At 44.7% G+C, this 23321-nt stretch overlaps 1 protein-coding gene across 3 annotated transcripts in view; it reads left to right on the forward strand.

The window, feature by feature from the left end:
• Window positions 1–23321, forward strand: part of CHMP7 (charged multivesicular body protein 7) — a 125377-nt gene that overhangs the window by 21278 nt on the left and 80778 nt on the right. For all 3 annotated transcript variants that reach the window (XM_069214070.1, XM_069214069.1, XM_069214071.1), the window contains exons 2-3: window positions 12225–12502; window positions 15338–15509. In XM_069214070.1, coding sequence (XP_069070171.1) covers window positions 12246–12502; window positions 15338–15509 — 429 coding nt within the window. In that variant the 5' untranslated portion in view covers window positions 12225–12245. The remainder of the gene's footprint in view (window positions 1–12224; window positions 12503–15337; window positions 15510–23321) is intronic.

Consider the following 23321-nt stretch of genomic DNA (forward strand, 5'->3'; position numbering starts at 1 on the left):
ACTAGCCAAGGTGCCCCCACATTGTTCAGGGCAAATTCCCCGGACTTTGTGAGTGCGGGGACACCATTACACGCGTACACTATACATATGTCACTACATATGTGTAGCGTCACAATGGTAACTCCGAACATGGCCATGTAACATGTCTAAGATCATGGAATTGTCACCCCAATGCCATTCTGACCCGGGTACTGCCAAACTACCTTTCCCGGGGTTTCACTGCAGCAGCTGCTGCTGCCAACCCCTCAGACAGGTTTCTGCCCTCCTGGGGTCCAGCCAGGCTTGGCCCAGGAAGGCAGAACAAAGGACTTCCTCAGAGAGAGGGTGTTACACCCTCTCCCTTTGGAAAAAGGTGTCAGGGCTGGGGATGAGTAGCCGCCCCCAGCCTCTGGAAATGCTTTGATGGGCACAGATAGTGCCCATCACTGCATAAGCCAGTCCACACCGGTTCAGGGATCCCCCAGCCCTGCTCTGGCGAGAAACTGGACAAAGGAAAGGGGAGTGACCACTCCCCTGACCTGCACCTCCCCTGGGAGGTGCCCAGAGCTCCTCCAGTGTGCTCCAGACGTCTGCCATCTTGGAAACAGAGGTGCTGCTGGCACACTGGACTGCTCTGAGTGGCCAGGGCCAGCAGGTGACGTCAGAGACTCCTTCTGATAGGCTCTTACCTGTGTTGCTAGCCTATCCTCCTTCCTAGGTAGCCAAACCTCCTTTTCTGGCTATTTAGGGTCTCTGCTTTGGGGAATTCTTTAGATAACGAATGCAAGAGCTCATCAGAGTTCCTCTACATCTCTCTCTTCACCTTCTGCCAAGGAATCGACCGCTGACTGCTCTGGACGCCTGCAAAACCGCAACAAAGTAGTAAAGACGACTACTGCAACCATGTATCGCTGATCCTGCGGCCTTCTCGACTGTTTTCCTGGTGGTGCATGCTGTGGGGGTAGTCTGCCTCCTCTCTGCACTAGAAGCTCCGAAGAAATCTCCCGTGGGTCGACGGAATCGTCCCCCTGCAACCGCAGGCAACAAAAGACTGCATCACCGGTCCTCTGGGTCCCCTCTCAGCACGACGAGCGTGGTCCCTGGAACTCAGCAACTCTGTCCAAGTGACTCCCACAGTCCAGTGACTCTTCAGTCCAAGTTTGGTGGAGGTAGGTCCTCGCCTTCCCAAGCTAGACTGCATTGCTGGGTATCGCGTGATTTGTAGCTGCTCCGGCTCCTGTGCACTCTTCCATGATTTCCTTTGTGCACAGCCAAGCCTGGGTCCCGACACCCTAACCTGCAGTGCACGACCTCCTGAGTTGTCCTCCGGCGTCGTGGGACCTTCTTTTGTGACTTCGGGTGAGCTCCGGTTCACTCTTCTTCGTAGTGCCTGTTCCGGCACTTCTCCGGGTGCTGCTTGCTTCTGAGTGGGCTCTTTGTCTTGCTGGACGCCCCCTCTGTCTCCTCACGCAATTGGCGACATCCTGGTCCCTCCTGGGCCACAGCAGCATCCAAAAACCCTAACCGCGACCTTTGCAGCTAGCAAGGCTTGTTTGCGATCTTTCTGCGTGGAAACACCTCTGCAAGGTTCTTCACAACGTGGGACATCCATCCTCCAAAGGGAAAGTTCCTAGTCCTCTTCGTTCTTGCAGAATCCACAGCTTCTACCATCCGGTGGCAGCTTCTTTGCACCCACAGCTGGCATTTCCTGGGCATCTGCCCACTCCTGACTTGAGTGTGACTCTTGGACTTGGTCCCCTTGCTCCACAGGTACTCTCATCTGGAAATCCATTGTTGTTGCATTGCTGGTGTTGGTCTTCCTTGCAGAATTCCCCTATCACGACTTCTGTGCTCTCTGGGGAACTTAGGTGCACTTTGCACCCACTTTTCAGGGTCTTGGGGTGGGCTATTTTTCTAACCCTCACTGTTTTCTTACAGCCTCAGCTACCCTCTACAAGCTCACATATGTTTGGGGTCCATACGTGGTTCGCATTCCACTTTTGGAGTATATGGTTTGTGTTGCCCCTATACATATGTGCTCCTATTGCATTCTACTGTAATTCTACATTGCTTGCATTACTTCCTTTTGCTATTACTGCATATTTTTGGTATTGTGTACATATATCTTGTGTATATTTGGCATCCTCATACTGAGGGTACTCACTGAGATACTTTTGGCATATTTTCATAAAAATAAAGTACCTTTATTTTTAGTATATCTGTGTATTGTGTTTTCTTATGATATTGTGCATATGACACCAGTGGTATAGTAGGAGCTTTGCATGTCTCCTAGTTCAGCCTAAGCTGCTCTGCTATAGCTACCTTCTATCAGCCTAAGCTGCTAGAAACACCTCTTCTACACTAATAAGGGATAACCGGACCTGGTACAGAGTGTAAGTACCCCTTGGTACCCACTACAAGCCAGGCCAGCCTCCTACAGGATGTTTAAAAATCACTGAATTGGTTAATGCTGCAAGTCTCCTCTTTTGGCGACAGGACTCAATGTCCAGCAGGAAATCTTTTGACCTCATAGCCTCTTTTTAAATAAACGAGGCGGTTGAGATAAGATAAGATCAGAATCAAACTCAAGCAATTGCAAGGCGAGGTTATAATTTCTAAAAAACTGAAATTTTTCTCTTAACGCACCAAAGTTTTATTTGTATGCTAAATGTCTTAGGGTAGATTCTGCACTATGTGCTAGGCAAAAGGCCCTCCGGACCACCGCCGCTAGGCCCTGTGCGTAAACACTCTAAATACCACATTCAAGCCTTAAGGCTGCCACGGATGCCAAGTTATTACAGGAAACCAAGCGTCTTAAGATCCGCCTTCTATCTTATTTGAAAACTCCTATTTATAAATCTCTATACATTCTATGGCATACAAAAGGGAGACCGGAATCTTTGCTTGATAAACGGTCAGTAAATTAGTAAAATCCACTGGCCAACTGCATTATAAAAGGCCAACAAACCCTGTGCCTGAGAAAGAGCCTTACTGACATTATTACATATATGATCTTGGCCGCTGAGAGAACAGGATAAAGTTATCCCCAGGAAGCAATACGTTTTTACCCTCTCCAGCCTATGTTGTCCCAAGGACCAAGAGAAATTCATTTTTTACGTGATTTTTTTCCCTAAAAAGAATACCACTTGATACTTTAATGCATTAATTTGTAAGTGATGCTGCTTGTAATCATTTAGGGCAGTCAGGCACCTATTTAGACCTTTCGGGGTGAAATCAAACACCACTGTATCATCAGCATATAAAAGGCAGGAGATCGAACATCCTTGAGTATTCCCTAAAGTGGAAGGCAGATCATAAATATATAGAGAAAAAAAACAGGGGCGCCAGCAGACAACCCTGCATTAGTCCATTTTTTGTGGGGAATTCTACAGACAGACCCTGATCTCCACCTAAAAGAACCTTACACCAAGTGGAAGAGTGCAAGGCTATGACTAAACATAACAGATTCACAGGAACACCCAACTTAAATAATTTCTTCCATAGAATCTTACGATCTGCCATGTCAAAAGCTGTTGAGAAGTCTATAAATGCGGCATATACCACTCCGCCCCTGACCAGCACGTATTTTTCATTTACAATTTGCATTAATAGGATGTTATCTAAAGTATTGCACTCGTTCCTGAAAACTAGCTTGTTCCAAAGGGAAGATCGAATTTTCCTGAACCCAGGATGTTAGACGTGCAAGTATACTTTTAGGAAAAATCTTGCCAACAGCATCCAACAGTACTATTTACCTATAATTTATGGGTAAATATATGTCACCCTTTTTATACAAGGGAACTATAATACTCCCAGTCCAAGAGGCCGGAACTATACCTTTTAAGTAACAAAGATAGAATACTGGGTAAAGAATCCTTGCCCAGTGTAAAGGCTCTTGTTTAATTATTGCCATGGGAACCTCGACTGGGCCCATTGCTCCAGAAGCCCGCATCAAGCTTATAAACCCCTCGATCTTGGTCACCGAGGGAGGGCCATATTCATTGGATTCAACCCTGCTACCTATATTACGGTCCATTTCACATGGCTCAATGTCCCAGTTTTCCTCATACAGGGAGATTATGTACTCCCTCCATTCTATCTCGGCTGTCGATGGGGCAAAAGAAGATTTACGTGACCCACAGCCTTCAGAGATGAGTGACCAAAATTTACAATTATTCTTAGTTGCGGCCGCTTCACTCAGGCTATCCACCTCTGTTTGGCCTCCTCCTTCTTTATTCCTATCTTCATCCACACTCTTCTCCTCTTTAGTAGGGAAATTCTTCTACTCCTCTCCTCTTATTCCAAGCCATATTGTACCCATACCAACTTATTGATTTCCCTCTTCAACAATAGTACAGATAGCCTTAATTTCTTTTGTAGGGGCTTAATACACTTTGACTGACCTCCCTGAATTATATTTCCCATAAATACAGAAAAGCAGTTTATCACATCTCAATTCTAGTCATCAGTATGTCTCGCGGTAGTTTCAAGCATTTCTTTCACAGATAACATTTTCAAAGGTGCCCAGTGGACTGTTCCTGTTTTCCCATTAAAGTTGGTATCCTGGCCCTTAAAATTCCATGTCTCTATTGGGGACAAATGAAGTTTTCGCGTAAGGCTAAGGATCTTATGGTCAATGAACGGGATAGCAACAATTTTCATGTCCTACACCAATTGGGCTTTAGCATAAGAGGCCAAAAAATAATCAATAATGGAACTACTCTGTTGAGTTTTATGTGTAAAGGCTGCTGGGAAGTCCGAGTGAAATCGACCATTTAAAATTATGCAGCTGAGTTCCCTCAGACCTTTTAATAAGATGTAGCCCCTTTCATCCGTCCTAATTCTTGGCGGAAATAAAATGGGAGGAATATTGAGCACAGATTCCCTCTCTATATTGCAGAAAATGGAAGAGATAGATTAGAACTTTTACAGTTTAGGTCCCCCATTATCAATACTTCATAAACACCTTCATGTGAATTTAAACAAATGGAGGAAATGTGATTCAACATGTGTAATAACGTTTTATCATACTCCTTATCAGGGGGAATATAAGCATTTACTATTAACATACCATTCTCCATTTTTGGATAGACTCTAATTATCTGGTAGAGGTTTAGTGGGACTAAAGAATTATCATACTCCTATTTATAGTTGTTACTTAAAAGCATAGCAATTTCCCCTTTTGCATGCCCTTTCTTGGACGTCAGTGCCTTTTGACAGAGGACCGTTTCTCCAGGAAATCAGTTACACTCCAGGTCTCTAGGATGCAAATTAGATCAGCCTGTAGCAAGCGAATCTAATCTAATTTTCCAGTATGGTTCTCTATTCCCATGGCATTCCAAGAGACCACATGAAATGTAAGGTTAATGGTGTGGTTGTAGTAACTTACCCTTTACCTGAGCACTATTTAAAGCCCCCACCAACCAACTCCAGTTTTCCTGCTTAGGACCTGAATGTTGAAAAGGGACATCTGCCACGAGCTTCACCACTCTTTCTCCATGGAAAAGAGAGACCTTACCGTGGAGAAGGTTACTTCCATTCAAATATGGAATAGAAGGGGACTGCTGTCTAATAAAAGGGGATTCATTTCCCCAAACTGTGACCACATCTATGCCTCTACGCTGCAGTTGCTCACTGTTGACTAAAATCAGTTTTGCAAATGTTTTAGAATAAAACCAGACTTTTGTCTTTACTGTTCCTAATCCTTGTACTAGACACATGCGGGAGGTATCACTACTTTCAATTAATTTTAACTCATCTATATCTGTGCAACAGGAATTTAAAAGTAAGTGCTCCAAAATTAAGTTCAAATCAAATAATACAGAAAACTCAAGACATACAGTAGTCTCAGTATACCGTGAGATATCCTCCTCCTTACATTTGACATGCCCACCACTTAAAGTGTCAGATATTAAGTTCGGTGACACTGAATTTGATTTCACATTGCAAAATGAATCGGGGCATGGATTTAAGGAAGACAAAACCCTCTTTACAATAAGTGGATTAAACTGATGGGGACCTGATCGAATTCTTCCCTAGACAGGGAGGTTCCTACATCTCCCAAGTCTTTAAACCGATCCTTCTTCGGGTCATGTTCATGTTCTTTCCTGGGAAAGGAAGTTCCTGCTGATCCCAAGTCATCGAACTTGACTTTTCTTGGGTTCTTTTTTTAAATTTGCAGTTTGCCCTTTCTTCCCACCTTTTTCCCCTTTTTTTTGTCTTTCCTGTTTTCCTCTCTTTATCTACTTTTTTAGAGGTTGCATTCCCATTGTGCTTCGCAGTCGAGGAGTTAGAACGTATTTTAGAAAGCGGCTGAAATATAGGGAAAAGGGTCACTGGGGAGTTCGGCTCTTTTTCCAGGTTAACAGGAGCAGAAGTAATCGGAAGTGGGAGGGAACTTGAAAAAAAGATTTTACAGAGAACAGTCAACACTATCTTGGTGGAGGGTTTCCTTGAAGTTTGGGGATTAAGGAACGCTTGGGGCTTACTTTCCCTTGTCTGTGTGATAAGGGTGTTTAGATAAGTTCACATTCAAACATGTATCCATAGCACACAGAGGTATACTGGAGTCCCTACACCCCAGTGTTTTGTAAACTTCCTTTGCGGATTTCAAGACTTTCTCATCCAGGGCTGGCCCACCCTTCTTTTTGATTCATCAAAGCGTTCAATATGACTAGGAGAATATCTTGAGTAGGATCAAAGCTATTTATAGATTTTTGTAAGAGCGCCAAAATGGACAATAATATACCCTCTAGGCATTTAATGGACTCTGAGATTACTGTATGTCGATCCGGAGGATCATTTGGAGAGTTCTCAGGGCGCACAAAATTGGGGGTCAATGAAGACAATAATGGAGAGAAAGCTTGATCAGAAGGAGCACTACTGAAGAGCCGTAGACCAGGCGATTTATCTCTACCATCCAAAGGCGAGGTCGCACAACAGGAGGAAGGGTTTCTTGCACCTTGAACACCATTCACTTCAATATCAGGCGGGGTAAAGTCCCTTACTCCAGGAGTGGCTGCCACATTGGTGAAAGGAAGAAAATTATTCTCAGAGTTCCCCCCCAAAAAAGAAGGCTTGCTAGCCAAAGATTTTGAATCCACATCCTTTCCAGAGGTATCCAAAATTCTAGAAATTGAACCAGCTTCCTCCTTGGATGCTGGTTCATCAGAGACCTTCTTTCGAAAAAAAAAGGAAGAATGGTGTATGAGCTTTTTGAATTCAGATGAGAAATTCCCTTATTTTTTAGGGCGTTTGACTTAGTCTTTTTGTATGCCCGGTTGAGAAAAGCTCTACCCATTCGGAGACGTTTGGCTGTCATGGCCAAAGGGGGGGGGGGGGACTGCCTTAAAGGAATTAGACAACAAACCAATATACAGTAGGTATAATGAAAAGAGCAATATTGATTGTTTTAAAAAAAAATCTTTTCCTAAGGAACAAGCACTCCAAGCACCAAGCCAGTGAACGCTAAAAGAAGTCTGAGAAGGGAGACCCCCCAAGAAGAACAGGCTGCACTGGCCTAATGCCACCCGCTTTCGCTCCACCTCAGGGATGCACAGCTCTGAGCTTTTACCTTCTCAGCCCCTAATTCAGTTCTCAGTTTTCGGCAACCATCAGAAATTGCAAAGGGAGCTTGGCGGAGGAGGCTGGTTTGCAGAAGGGTACTATTGTTGATTTGTGTTGATTTAGTGAGGACAGACCGAAGCTCCCGCCTCTCCACTCTCCGTTACCGCTACACTACTGCACCGTCACCTCGCTCCTCTGTCCTCTATCCACCATAGGCCGCTCCCTGTGTGTGTGTTTTTGCCTTTTTTTTTTTACTTTATCGCCGCTGCCACTGCCAGCCCCTTCTGATCCCACAATGTCTCTGATGGCGTTCAGCCGGAGTCGGTATTGGGTGTAGGGTGTGGTGCAAAGCAACTTGGCTAGGCAAGGCAGCGTTGATGCCAGCGCACTCCAGTCTACGCTGGTCCTCTGGGACCAGCCCGGGTCTCCTTCCTGGACTACTCCTCACTGGTGCGGTGTTGTGCGGTTGCGGGTGAGGGCGAGTGCCAGAGGAAGAAGTTCTTGGCTATTTTGGAGTCATAGGACCTGGCTCCACGCTCTGAGCTCCGCTCCTTCTGCCCTTTCGCGTCCTCAACGTCTTCTACGTCAGCTACCATGTAGGTCCAGTGAGGCTGTATCAAAGGAGTCAGCCTCCCTTTCAAAAGAGTGGTTTACCAGAGGACGGCAAGAGAAAAAAAACTAGCAAGAAAAGATCAAAACTTGACTGACACCACTTCCCGTAATAGCATTGCCAATGCTAATTATTGTTCACTTCTAAGAATTTTAAATCTTGGGAGCTCTGTGGTTGTTCTACTCCACCTTGACCTGGCCTTTAAAGGTTTTAATCAGGCATGTAGTATTTCTCGCCCATTGTTATTTTCAGAGGCAGGTTGGCACCCTGTCTTTGGCTGCATCATTCTGCTGTGCTACAATTTTGGGCAGAGAAGGTAGTTGAGGTTATGGATACTCGTCTTTTGGGTGTAGTTCAGTGTTTGGGGAGAAGGGGCCTTGGGAGATCTTAATATTTAATTGGAAGATAACTTTTTGGGAGGATACTATGTTTTAATGAACAGTGGTGTAGAAGCTTTTGAGGGTTAGAATACTAAGATTCAGTTTGTAGGGGGCAGTTGTTGGAGGGGCGACCCTGAATCTGTTTAAAAAAATAAAAAAAAAGTCCTGGTAATTCAAGGATAAAGTCAGAAGTTGACTATTGAGTTTTTGTATCGTATATTGTTGCAAGCTGAGAAAATATCTAGTTATCAAGTTTGCTGCACATATTTTGGTAAAAGTGCTTGCCCCAATAGTCACTGACGTACAACTCCTTGTCAGGATGAGCCGCTGCTCCCAGATCCAAACACTTCCTTTTACTCATTTGAGCAAATGCAACACTCTGGAGAGGGGCCAGAGGCAATACACATAGGAAACCTGTACTTGTATCTGCCTGTGTGGTAACAGTAACTGAATGGGCCATCTAAGGGTTCTGATAACTTGTGCTCAAAACAGAAGTTTATTGTTGCTTGGAATAACCAGATTATATTTGGTTAGCTTTATTTTGACAGCTCACATACTTGCATTTGGGTATTTGCCTGATCATCCTGAGGAGTGGGATCAAAGGTCCCTATCGGGGGACTTAGAAATACCTAGGAATTTGTGAACCAAGGGTTCATCATTTCCTGCAGTGCTGAGCCGGAAGAGTGGCCAGGACTGTTGCAAGGGCTGATAGACTCAGAACAGTGAGCAGGCATCAGAGGCAGGGTCTTTGTTGAACGACCACTGAAGAAGATACCCATTAGGGAGATTTTCATGACTGGCTTGAAATAAATTGAATAGGGCATCTTTCTACAGAGGTTGTAGTCAGCCACTTGCTAGATGACCTCTGATGTGAGGGTGAACACATCCCTGTGGAAAAGATGCCAGACAAATTAGGTGAAACCACTGGTTGCATGAGTGTGTGGAATGGTGGTAATGCATGTCTAAAGGAGATGAGATGCCAGTTTGGTACAGGAAGCATCTACCTTGTAGAACAAGGCAGCATCATAGTACCACAGCCTTGTGGTGTGGGCAGAGCAAAGCCTCGAGATGTCTTGCTGCAACATTACACAGGAATCAGTTCTCCATGGTCCTTACTGACTCTAATAGTGACTGCCACCGGAGAGTGAGAAGTTTCTGCCAGGACATTTATCTTGAACCCCACGTTTAGCCTCAAACCGGGGTGCTTGTCCGCAGGCAAGTTGGAGTAAGCACATTTACAAGACTGCTAGTCCTCCATGGGACTCACAGAAGAAGCTATAACTTCCTCAACCAAGGCAGTAGTTGTTCCCCATTGGCAGAATTGCCTTTGTGTTTATGGAACCCTCCCACTATGCAGAAGTTACTTTATTCTGTTTAAATTTCTGTGGACATTCTTATAGAAGAGTGGTGGGACTTTTTGCAAGACATGCATGTACAAAAAAGGGGTTTGGGTCTGACATAAACTGGCAGTGCTTGTGACTAAGGTGTAGGTACCGCTCGGGAATACTTCTGGATACAGTATGTGGACACTTTTTCAAGTGTCTCAGCACTGCTAGGGGTGACTGGACTCATATTGTGACAATCTACAATCTGAGCCTTTCACTGCTGGTGTTCTGGAGCTTAACTTTACCGTAGTATTGAGTCCAAAACTGAGCACTAAGTATACTTTGGTGTTTTTTGTGTTCGCAGTGAGTCTTGTAACTTGCATTCCTCCTTGGGTCTAGTCACAAAACGCTCCACCATATTAAACAGAGTCATAGCAGTGATTACTGAGAACTGGACACAAGCCTCTTCATCGATGTGGGGTTTCCTTTGGCATAACGTTGAATCTTGCATGTTGTAAATGGATTGTGGTCTGGATTCTTTTTATGCCCTGATGCTTCTCAGCACTTGGCTTTTTCAGTAGAATTTGAAAAGAGTCAAGCTCAACCACCCCCTCTGATCCCTGGATGTGCTTTTCAGTCCATGCTGCAGGGACATGCCAGGGCTGCCCCTCCTGGCAGTGTGGTTCAAAGCCCCCAGGATTCTGCTCCTGAATGTAGGGGAGGTTGTGGTAGTTTTTCTAATCCTGGTTCAAAGAGAGATCCTTATTCACCTCAAATATAGAGGCCACAGATTCTGGTAGAGAAATCCTGGCACACTGGCAGGAAGTTTGTGCTTCATCTTTATACCAAAGTTGAGGGAATCTTTGTGTTTTCCAGCAGTCTGCTCGGAGATTAGTTCTGGACAGTTCCTGCTCTTTTGCTTGTTCTGCTTAGTCTGGACCAGCCATGGTCTGTGTTGTCAGGTTTTAGAAGGAAGATGGAGGGGGGAGGGAGGTGTGAGTTGTGAGTCTATTTTTGGGTGAGTTAACCTGTGCGGGAAACTCCTACGATTCAAAGTGGCCCTCAGTCTCCTCTTCTCCACTTTTGAAAGTCTAACCAACTGCAAAGAATCCCTTGAATGTCGTGGACAAGTTCTTAAATGCACATCTGCTCTTTCTAGCTCTATAAACAAAACCTCTCCTTAAGTACAACTTGTATGTAGAAATACAAAATGGCTTCCCGCGTAGCTATAGCCACGTGTTGTACACCCACAATGAGCATCCTCTACATATGTAGGAGAGGCCAGTAAGTGACTCTCCCTTGAAGAGACAGATAAAAATACCTTTCCTGTCTGTCATCTACAGCTGATGGAGCTGTTGATAGTCACAGTCCATGTCACAAAACGTCCTCCAGTGCACACACTTTTGTTTGTGGTGATGTCGGAGTCAAAATTCTACAGAGCTTGCAAAGATTAATTGAAGGTGGGATGTATGCTCTCTAGAGCCTTGGAGGATACTTTTCCCAAGCCCATCACTTCTCACTGAAACAGACAGTAAGCCTCTTCAGACAGCAACCAAACTCATCTCATCTATAGTATAGCTGTGCCTGTGGTGTTGCAGAGTGGCCAACAACATAAGACTGTTCACTTGGTACTTTGCTTCTAGCCCCACTGTGAAATAATTGTGCACCTCGGGGTAGGTGCTGTTGTACAGGTTTCATGGCATGTCTGGATCAATATTAGTGAAGTGTCAACTCAAATGTGTCACTCAAAGGCTCAGAGTTCTTCCTTGTAGTGGAGTAATGAACTGAAGGTTTTCAGTCTCTACTCAGTGATCTGTGTGACGAGATCTACTCAGCTTGTTTCTTCACAATTAAAAATCCAAGAGCCCTGAAGGTGTTCAGTTGAATTGTCATGAAAGAACACTAGAATGAATTACATATAAAAGAGAAAATGTTCCCCTGTATTAATGACTACTCTTAAAATCACTTCTGGTTCTTTGATGTGTTATTTCTCATGTTATTGTGACCATCTTATGATCACCTGCGATCAAACTTATTTCTCTGGCTTTCTGATTATCAAGAGCCATAGACTGGATTTGCACACATTCAATCTCCAGAAGTAGCAGTGCTGGATGTGATCAGGTTCTCCAAGCTGGGCTAGCATGAGATGTATTAGAGATCAGATCTTGCATGCTTTGGTCATTGTTTGAGAAGTTGTGATCATTGCAGAGTACTTAACTAAGGTTTATCTTATCAAGTTTGAAAAAAAGTCTTAGGCAGGAAACCATTTTGCTACAATTCTGTATTCTGTGTGATTGTCTTGTGATTACTTAATTCTTCATATGCTTCTAATCAGCACCACTCTTAACTTTCTTCCTTCCACAGAAACTGCTCCTGAAGACCACAATGTCTGTCTCTGTGGACCTGCCCCAAGAGTGGAAAGATGATGAGCGGATGGCTTTCCTCTTCTCAGCTTTCAAGCAGAGCCGGGATGTAAACACCACTGAATGGGACAGCAAGATGGCATTCTGGGTGCCACTGGTGGTCAGCTGCTTACGCAGGAATGGAGCAGTGTCCCTCACCCTGAAAGAGCTGCAGGAAATATTCAAACGCAAGGGCAGCGCCCCCTTGGGGCTGAGCACCGTGCTGGAGGAGATGATTAGGTAAGAGTGCTAAAGCAATGGGGTTCACATATTCAAGGGCAGCGCCCCATTGGGGTTGAGTACGGTGCTGAAGGAGATGATTAGGTAAGAGTGCTAAAGCAATGGGGTTCACATATGTGTGATGTTTCCTTTGTAGTTTTTTTTTCCTGACATTGAGACCAGTGGTTCCCAAACTGTGGTCCAGGGATCCCTGGGGGATCGCAACTGCTTAGAAAATTAAATAATAATAGCAGATTAATAATGTGTATATAAATCAAGTGGCTAAATGTACTATTGGAAATTTTAAAACATATTGTAAATGTCAAGGAATTTGAAATTGGGGGCTAAAAATTAAATTGGTATCCTCAGATTGATTTGTGGGAGCAGTGTAGGTGCATTGCACAGAATATAATATGGACGATGTGTGGCTTCAATTTAATTTAGAAAAGCTTCGACCTTCCTATCAATTTATTTTATATTTGTTTGCAAATTAAATAAAATATGTTATCATTTGTGAATGTGTTTGAATGCTTCTTTGTGCATTTTTTCAGTATTGTTTTTCAGTTTAAATCATTGACAGTGTTTAAGCCGGGGTCCCCGGCTTCCAGTAATGCCTCATTGGGAGGGGGGAGGGGGGCAGATTCCAGTAATGATTCAGTGGATGTCCCCTGGTTCCAGTAATGATAAAGTGGAGGTCCACAGAAGTCAAAAGGTTAAGAACCACTGATATAGACTTTTCTGAAAATAAACTCTATGTGGAAAATATATTGCTATTTTTTGGTTAATGATGAAGCATATTGCGTCATGATCACGTAAGTAATAAACATCAATACCAGGACCTAATACTATATACTATGTTATATGTACAGAGGATAGGATAAAGAGTGTTTGCTTCAAAGAACAATTACATAATTGGAAAATACATCACATCGGCATAAATAAAATGGAATATATTAGGCATTGTTATGCAACCTTTACCTATTGTATCTTATTGATCTCATTCCTAATTAGAAAAAGCCCTCCGTGGCCTCGAGCACAAAGACCACGCCACTCCTGCCTTGATCATTGAATTGGCTGCTCATCAGATGATGTCCTAGTTTCACACACTGTGTATCGTTAACAAATTCCATTATTGTGGTGCACGTGACTACCTGCCCAGTCTTTCAGCCCGATCATGTGATCTGTGATGTTCCACATCACTGTCTTGGTTGGCCATCCCCCGAAGCAAAAAATATTTGGGGTGGGATTGCTTCACTTGCATGGCACTTCGTTTGGGACTGCTTTTTCAAGCCACTGAGATCAGAAAAAGACTTCCTAAGATTTAGAAAATGTGTAAAGACTCACCTGTTTTGCTTCTTCTACGGCCTGGGCTCTGCTATCATCAGGTGACTTTCACCCTTTTTAGTCATACATTTACAGCCAGTCAAACACTCAAGGCTGATTACTTCATCCTCACTGTCAAGACTTTATATTTTCTGAGTCATTATTCTCTCATTTTGCAGAATCGTATCTTTGATAGGATGCTTCTACATCTCCTCCATGTTATCGCATTGATGTACTTCTGTTGTCAGCTGCCTTTCCGAGACTGCAGTTTGTAGTTTGAGTAAACTACAAAACCTTTCCTTCAATAAATAACCATAAGCAACCTGAAGTGTTCACCAGTATCTGTGATGGCTATTTGACAGCTCCCGCTTGCGGAAAGTGGAGTTTGTTTCCTTTTGTCTGATGGGAGCTGTCAGCTCCCACCTAGCAAGAGCAAGCAGCTATGTCCATGGGATGGGCGGTCCCAGGGCCATGTATGGATCCACAAGGGGGGGGCCATGCTGCCCCTCTCCACCATTGTCCCTGGGAGGTGATGGTCCACGGTGCTGGAGTCCGCAGCAGACCCCTTTCATCCTTTTATTTGAGCCCCGGGAAGGTGGTGGTCCCCGGGGCTCTGCAACCCCACACATACAATTCAGTCTTTGCCCCAGGGACCTAGTGGCCCTTGAGGCTGCGGGGGGCCACGCAGCCCCACCGGCATACCATTTTGTCCTTGTCCCTGGGAGGTGGCAGCCCCAGGTGCTGTGTACTCCCCTCTCCCCCCTCCCAGTATACAGTTGTATATTTGTCCTGGGGCCTTTAAGGGAGGCTATAGGGCATCCCCCATATTAAAACATTGTTTTGCCCCAGAGAGGTGGCTATCCTGGGGCTGCTAGGAGGCTGGATGCATATTTAATTTAACTCTGGGTGGTCCCCAGGGCTTTGGGGTAGGCCATATCAAAGTATTGTTTTGCCCCAGGGAAGAGGTGGTCCCCGAGACCTGGCCCACCTGGGGGCTAATTAAAAGAAAAGGGCAGGAAACCATCCATTTCTTCATTTAAAATGTCAGAAAGTCCGCTGACCTGCATCCGTCGTTTTTCTAAAAAATAAAATTCTTTTTAGCCCTGGCGGGGTCCCCAGCAACAGAGCTAAGGGGTCAGGGTGATCTCACCCTGGCACATGCCTTATCTCAGAAACTGTAAACATGTATACAGATTGTCTGTAAATGTAAGAAACCCACTCACAGAACAAGGCACTTTGAACAGTTACTGCTACAATCCTCTTTTAATTGAGAAATTCTCAACAAAGACACATATGATCATAATTCGGCAGGACTCTGTTAAGTTTGGTTACTAAAGAAACAAGGGATCAAGTCAATTAATGTTTTGATAAAGCCTTCATCAGATTATGGTGACTCATGTTGTGCTGCTGGGGTTATACCCAGCGTCCGCAGCAGCAAACAATTTGTTATGTTCTCTAGACATAGTCTGTTTCAAAGCTTTCTCTTTGCTTTGTTTCTCATGCCTTTTCATCTCCCTTTTTCACATGTTCCAGGCGTGGTGAGCTGCAGAAGGAAACACAGTTTGTGGCTGGAGTGGACAGTGGCTGGATCTCATGGGGAGTGGGGCTGCTCTTAGTAAAGCCCTTGAAGTGGACGTTATCAGCAGTGCTAAGTGGGAGCAAAGTCCCTGCAGATGAGCCTTTTGTGGTTCTTGAACTCGTAAAGGTGGGTGCTAATGAACTCTGTTGGCATGTGTCTGGTTTCACTGCACCAAATGAGTCCACAAATTTTGTATTTCTATACAGGGTTAAACATATACATTGTCCTCTAAAGAGGGCACAAATTCCATGTTCAGTGCTAACAATTTGCTCTCTCTGGCGTAAAAACGTACATTAGGCCCTAAAAAAGAATAAATGCCCCCTTTCCTTGTATTGTGGTAGGTTTCAGGATCTGCTAAGCTTGACTTTCCTGTTACTGCAATAGGAGAAGGATCAAGGTCAGATAGATGAAGATTATGCAAAGTTGTTTGTTTGGTCTCTGTTTTTTTAGAAGAGGTGGTGCTGCTGGTCAATACTGAGGTAGACTGACAAAAGCTTGGTATAGATCTTGGTCAGAATAAGAGGCTACTTCAAGGCAGGGTCCATTCTCCATTTCTTTTTGTCAAAACTGTTTTTACTGGGATTTTTGTCATATATATCACAGAGAACATCTAAAGAGGCAGCATTAACCATAACATCATGTTGTTGACCATTTATAGAACTGAACAGTGTCTGTCGGCAGCAAATACAAGTCAAAGGCATGATAACCTTACAGTAGCTCAGCTGTTCTAGGAAAATAATCAAGCCACCTTTCAACTTTTCCCCCCATACCCCCTCCGCCCATTCTCATAAGCCTCTTCAATGAGGCTAAAGACTAGAATACAAAGGAGAAATAAAAAAAAACAAGCATTTGCATTGCAATAGGTCTCGCATTTATGAGAGTTAGAGCTAATGGCGTTGTAAATGACAATGGGGGTCATTATGAGACTGGCGGTGAGTGTAAATGTGGCTGTAGCACCGCCACATTATGAGAATAGCAGGTTGGCTGCAGCGAACCCAACACTTCTCCACTCATACCACCATGGCAGTATCAGCCGCCGGGCCGGAGATGTCAATCTTCAGCCCGGCGGCCGGCATAGTACCGCCGGCAGCATTATGAGCCTGCCTACCACCATGGCAGTAGGCCCTACCGGTGACAGGGAAGTCCATCCCTGTCAGCGGTAGGCGGCTCCCCAGGCCCCCTCAACACACACCTGACAGCCACCACCCCCTCCATCCAAACTCACCCCCTCCGATCCTCACACTCACCCCGCCCATACATGCACGCACCCGCAGACACGCACCACGCATACACCCAATCATTCACACTGGCATACACTCATTCATACACGCATATCTCCAGACATGCTCGCGCACATTTTTCACACAATCACACTGACATGCAGACATGCACTCACTTACTTCACCATTCTTACACGCATACAACCATGCAAACAACACAACACACACCGACGCATACACACACACACACAGACATTCATGCACACACACACACAGACATTCATGCACACAACCAGACACACACCCACACACAACAGCCCCCACCACTCTCCCCTGTCGGAAGCCCGACTTACCTTTGTCAAGGAGGTCTTCTGGCAGAGAAGGGGTGCTGCTATCGGCAGCAGCGCCCCGTCAGCAGAACACCGCCAGGCCGTATCACAGGTCATGATACAGTTGGCGGCGTTCTACTGGCGTGGTGGTGCTGGTGGTAGCGCCGTTAGAAAAATAGCTGCCTCTACTAACAACTCTTTGTGAAGAGGCTAGATGTTTTTTGCTATCAAGCTTGAGGCTGTGAAGTGCATGGGAATGGAGTCACGACTCCTTTTCCACCATTTTGGAGACAACTCCTTTCACCACCTTCTTGCCTGGCTTGGTTGTTGACCCTCCGGAGATTTTCCAGAGCACGTGCTATTGCCTAGTGTTAAGCTCTTCTCAAGAAATTTGGTTAATGCACCCACTGCAGAGGTCTTGACAGGACGAGAATGTCACAGATTACAATCCTGATGTAGCTGTTTTACCTCTTCATCTCTGCAAGGTCGATGCAAATGAATTCTAGCAATTTTGTTAAGCATGGTACCTGCTTTGCTGTGCTATGATATGGCAGATCCTGTATTACCAAGTGCTATATAAAAAAACAAGTTATTTACAGACTGCCTACAGGCGAGAGGATACAGCGTAAGGGTCAGAGCTGCTGACTTTGGAGCTGGGGAACACGGTTCGTGTCTCTGCGCCGGCTCAACATCTTATGATTCTGGGCAAATCACTCAATCTTCCCTTGCTACCAAAAATGAATGTGTTCTTGTGTAATGTAACCAGTGCTCATTTAAAGCGCTGTAATACCTTTGTATTGAGTTCGCTCTAACGGAACTCTATGTGAAGAGGCCCAATTTACACCCAAATGCTAGATTTTTTTTGCTATCAAGCTTGAGGTTGTGTAGTGCTTGGATCTGGAGTCACAACTCCTTTTCCACCATTTTCGAGACAACACCTTTTGCCATCTTCCTGCCTAGAACTAACCTATGTGCTTGGTTGGTGACCCTCCAAGGGTTCTCAAGAGCACGTGCTATTGCCTCTTGTGCTATAGCACCTGCTTTGCAGCGCTATGAAATGGCAAAACCTGTAATACGAAAAGATATGTAAAAAAAAAAAACAAATTATTCCCAGACTGCCCAAACATGCACTAGAACAGGGAACCCTAGGGGAGAGGATGTGGTGTAAGGGCCAGGGCTGCTGATTTTGGAGCTTAGAAACATGGTTCAAGTCTACCAAAATGAATGTGTTCTTGTATAATGCAACCGGTACTCATGTACTCATGTACTTATGTAAAGTGCTGTAATGCCTTTGTATCGAGTTTGCGCTATATAAAACTCCAATACCTTTGTGTCGAGTTCGCACTACATAAAACTGAGAAAAAAAAAAAGTCCCCACAGACATCGCATAGAAGCAGCAAGGTGCCCGAAAATAAGGAAGAGGAAGAAACAGCATACATCCGTGAAGCAGCGAGGCAAAAAAGAAAAATAATGCGCTACACTAAGTTACATGACTGATCCATAATAGGGTCAGTCCCCAAGGCGGTAACAAACCAACCTCAAGGCGGTACCAATGTAAAGCATTAACCAAAGGCATCAACCATGGTTAAAACTTGCATGAATAGATTACAACCTGTTGAGAAGAGCAGGGTTGTGCGCTGTTGTGTTCAACCTAAAAAAGGAAAACCTAAGGGCAGTAAATGGTCGCGTAAATCTATATTGCAAGTATTGTGAAGCATGGGCAGCATGATTCGAGGGAATATTATTTTAAAGCTGGTGCAATTTCTGGTGATAGGGATGTAACTAATATGTATCAAAACTGGAAGAGGTGGAGTGCCCTTATTCGGTTAGGGCAGACCACAGAGGCAAGTCCATGGAGAGATGTACTACAAGCGGGTCCCAGGTGTATTCAAAGTTTTTGAAGTTATCTCTAAAGATGTTCACCATTCTATCCATAGTGAGGGCCTGCAACAGAAAGAGCGTCCCTTTGAGTTAGTCCTGGGGCCTCCTTTTTCCTTCCATTCTGCAGCTATAGCTATTTTAGCTACACATAGGCAGAGCCACATGATTGCTTTATCCCCTTTAGTTTGTTGTTTCAACGTGTCGTCACAGACACAATAAAGCAAAGCTCGGGGTTTCTGGGATTGTGTAACCCAATATGTCTTTAATTTGCGCCAAAATCTCGTCCCAGAATGGACAAATGTTCCGGTAATCTCACCAGATGTGACGGAAATCGTCCAGCAATCCACACCTTCTCCCACATAAATCGGAGGACTCTGGGGAATTTCTTTTTTAGTTTAGATGGATATAAATACCAGTCGTACGTGACTTTATAGTGTGCCTCCCTCATGCCTATTTAATGACTACATTTTGGAATGTCTCTCCATAAGCTACTTCTTTTAGCTTCTGATATATACTTTCCCAGAGCGCAATGTGTCGTGGTTGAGAATTCGGGAGGGTGTCTAGCAAAAGGGAATATAGAAAGGAAATGGTCCCTTTGGTGTTCCCTTTTCTTTTAACAAATTGTTCAGTGGGAGTGAGGTCTCTAATGGCTTCTTCTGTAATGTCTGGGTGCTGTGCCCAGTGTCTCAGTTTGGTATAGTGATGATGTTCTGAGTCTGTTAGGTAGAAGTTATGTTTTCAGTTTTTGAATGTTAGTATATCCCAGCCATGGAAAAGGTCTGAAAGCTTTAGGCATTCCACTCCCCTCCAAACATCAAATGGCGCTGGTTCTAACACAGGTGGTAAAGCAGGTGTTAAAGTGGATAGGTGTATACGGAGAGAGGAATGTAGTCCATTCTGTATCTTGATAACATTGATGCAGACTAGCCACAATTTGTACATTGGACCCCACCATCTAAGGTCGACCTTTAACTGCTGTGGAAGTTGGGGGCAGTTGGCCCCGTATAAACTGGACAGTTTAGGCTTAATATTTATGCCCAGATAGGTAATATTTTTTTTTGCCCATTGGTATGAAGTCAAGGCCACTAGAGCAGGGTTTTGAAACTTGTTAATGGTGTGCCCCCCCAGTGGTAAAAATAAATGATCGCCCCTCAGAATTTTTCATAACTATTCTATTAAGCTGGCAATCTTTAAATATTGCAGTTCATTCTTTTACCCTTTTCAAAATGCAATAAACATGTTTCTGCTTAAAACAAGGCACTCTTATCAGCATAATCCTTCCTTTTGGCCAGAGCCCGCCCCCCCCCCCCCCCCCCCCCCCCCCCCCCGGGATCAGTTGAGGCCCCCCAAGAATCTCAGTGTCAGTGTTGGACATTGTCAAATTGAGAAGGAAAGATTTGGTCAAATTGATGCAAAAGCATGCTATTCCTTCAAAATTGCTCAATTCTTCCTGCAGGACCGGAAGCAAGGAAGTGGGCGGAGTGAAAGTCAAGAGCATGTCGCCTGCAAAAAAGGATATTTTGTGCTCCATAGTGGTAAACATGAGGTCCTGAATCGATGGCGAGGAGTGGATATGGGCCGCCAGTGGTTCAATGCAAAGAGAAAATAAGAGTGGGGAGAGGGTATAACCTTGTCCTGTCCCCTTCCGGAGTTGGAGGGATTCAGAGCTGACTCCATTGATGAAGATGCTGGCTTTTGGGACGTCATAGTTTGCTTTAATCATTTTGATAAATGACTCACAGAAACCAAAGTGTTTCATTGTAAGAAATAAGAAGGACCAGTTCACCCTGTCTGAGGCTTTCAGCATCAAGACTTAGTAGCATGGCTGGTTTCTGCTTCTTTGTGGCTTTCACAATTAAATGAATGACTTGCCTAGGATTATCATGAGTTTGTCTGCCCTTAATGAAGCCTGATTGATCCAGATGGATCAAGTCTGGCATCATATCGAGTCGTGAGGCAAATATTTTGGAGTATAGTTTGGCATCTAGATTAATTAGAGCTATTGGTCTGTAGGACCCACAGTGGTGTAGATCTTTCCCTGGTTTCAGAATTACCATCACCAACACTTCACTCATAGAAGTTGAGACCGCCCCTTTTTCGGCGATGTGGTTAAAGAGAGAAGTCAGTTGCAGGACCAGATCTGACCTGACGGTTTTGTTATATTGAGAAGTAAGGTCGCCTGGCCCTGGTGCTTTGTGAAGTTTCAGGGATTTTATGACCTTGTGCACCTCTTCTTCATTGATTGATTCACCCAGCATTTCATTTTGTACCCCAGTCACCCGTGGGAGTTCCACCCCTGCCAGATAGTTGGATTGGGATTGAATGTCAGTCTGCTCTGCTGTGTATAATCTTTTGTAAAAGTCACCAAAGATGTAGGCTTTCTCTGACTCAAATGTTGCCAGAAAGCCTGCCACATGGAGAATATTTCTTTTCTTTTTTGGTCCACAGTTGCGGAGCTAAGTGTGCACCCACTTGATTGCCTTGTGCGTAAGATGTGTGTTTCAAACGTTATAATGTGAATTCTGTTCTATTATAGTTGGCATTGAGTTTTCTCCTTAGTGCTGTGACTTCCTGCCGGAGAGTTAGGGACGGCGTGGCTTTTTGTGGGTCTATTCAAGCTGTCGGTGTTCTGATTCAAAAGTCACTCTTTCTGAGGCCCTTTGTTTATTAAGGGTGGCATTTATTTCTAAACATTTGCCCCTTAGACATGCTTTAAACGTGTCCCAATTGTTAGAAGTTGTGGTATCTTTGGGGGCACAGAATTGGAAAAACTCTCTGATAGCTCTTCAGAGCTCATCACAATGGAGTCGATCTCTAACCAAAGAGCCAGGGAAATACCAGCAGCAGTATCGTGTTGATAGAACACCCCAATCCAATGTTATGGAGACTGGAGCGAGGTCTGAAATGGTAGTAGGGAGAATTGGGGTATCTCTCAAATCTGACTTCAAGGCTTGACTAATAGAGACATAATCAAACTGGGGAATTGAAGCCTTTAACATTCCAAGTAAAGGAAGGGATTACAGTGGTGGTAGTAGAGTTACAATACTCTGTCTAGCTCTCCCCCAGGGGCCCCTCCACCAGACCCCCCACTCCACCCACAGCCAATCTCATGGCCCTTCTGGTTGCATAACCCCCCCCCCCCCCAACCCGCTTGTCTCCCCAGTTTCCCTTGTGACCCTTTGAAATAGATAATATCCACTTACTGAGGAATAAATAGAAGAAAACCCTTAAACAAGTCACCAGTATAACTGTTGGTTCCCGTGGTGGACCTCTTGGTGATAAACATTAATCATGGTGGGTGATTGGGTCTAACACTGCTATTTGTGCCTTTTAATAGCCTTTAAAGTTAGGAAGATGGACATGTGTAGATAGGGTAGACCTAATATGAGAACGCCACAGTAGTAGCAGTTCGACAGTGTCTTTCTGAGCTCCTGCTCGTATTTCTTTGAAGAGCAGTGGACATCTCCAGGGACTGTCCCAATGATCTCAAATCTCTCAACTGTTGTACTATGATATGTGGGTTCACTTAAGGTGGCGTTGCGTGAACAAGGTTCCCACAGAAATGATGAAGAACAATAATGATCGCTCAGTGTTTCGTGGCTTAGCATGGACGACGCTGGGTACGCCACTGTGTAGTGCTTTGAGAGCTGTCAGTGTGCCCATTAGAGGGGCTTGGTGATTCCTCTGCTGGTTGAGGAGTAGGAATTTGGTTGTTGAAGAGTGTCAAAGCCTCTGTGAGATCTGTAACATAGCGTGGTTTGCTATGAAGTTCAAAAGCCAGGTCAAAAGGGTATGTCCATCGGTATGTGAAATGCTCACTTTTCAGTTTATCAGTTACTGAGCGGAATTGTTGATGTCTGAATAATGTCGCTGGTGTAATATCTTGAAAAAGAGAGCAAGGATCCCCTTGATAAACGGTTCTTTCCACTTTGCGGGCCACCATCAGGATCGCTTCTTTAGTCTTGAATGTGTGTATATTTGCTAGGACGTCTCGTGGATGATTTAGTTCACCCATTGGTTGTGGTCTGACCCCATGGACCCTATTGATCTTTACTGTAGGTGTTGCATCACCCAGGAGCTCCATGAAAAGGCCTACCACAAAGGTTTCCAGGTCTGGGCCCTATACTCCTTCCTCCAGGTCTCTGAGTCAAATGTTATCACGTTGTGATCTAGTTTTAGGATCTTCACGGTTAAGGAGAGCAGTTTGTAGCTGATGTTGAAGTGAACAGGTTGAGACCTCCATCTGACTGATGTGGTGCTCAGAGTTGCTTGTCTTACTCTCAAGGTCCATCACTCGTGTGCCCACCGAGTCGATATCTTGCTGGAGCACATTAAGGCCCTGCTTCTGAGTTTGGCGGGCGGAAAATCCACCCCACCCCCAAACTTACGCAGTCGGACTACCGCCTATGCAGCAGCCCCTATTACAAGTTTCCCACTCGGAATCGAGCCAGCGGCAATGTTGCAGTGTGTCAGGTGCAACAGCACCTGTCTCACTTTTCATTGTCTGC

This window comes from Pleurodeles waltl, chromosome 11, assembly GCF_031143425.1.
Source record: "Pleurodeles waltl isolate 20211129_DDA chromosome 11, aPleWal1.hap1.20221129, whole genome shotgun sequence".
Lineage (NCBI taxonomy): Eukaryota > Metazoa > Chordata > Amphibia > Caudata > Salamandridae > Pleurodeles > Pleurodeles waltl.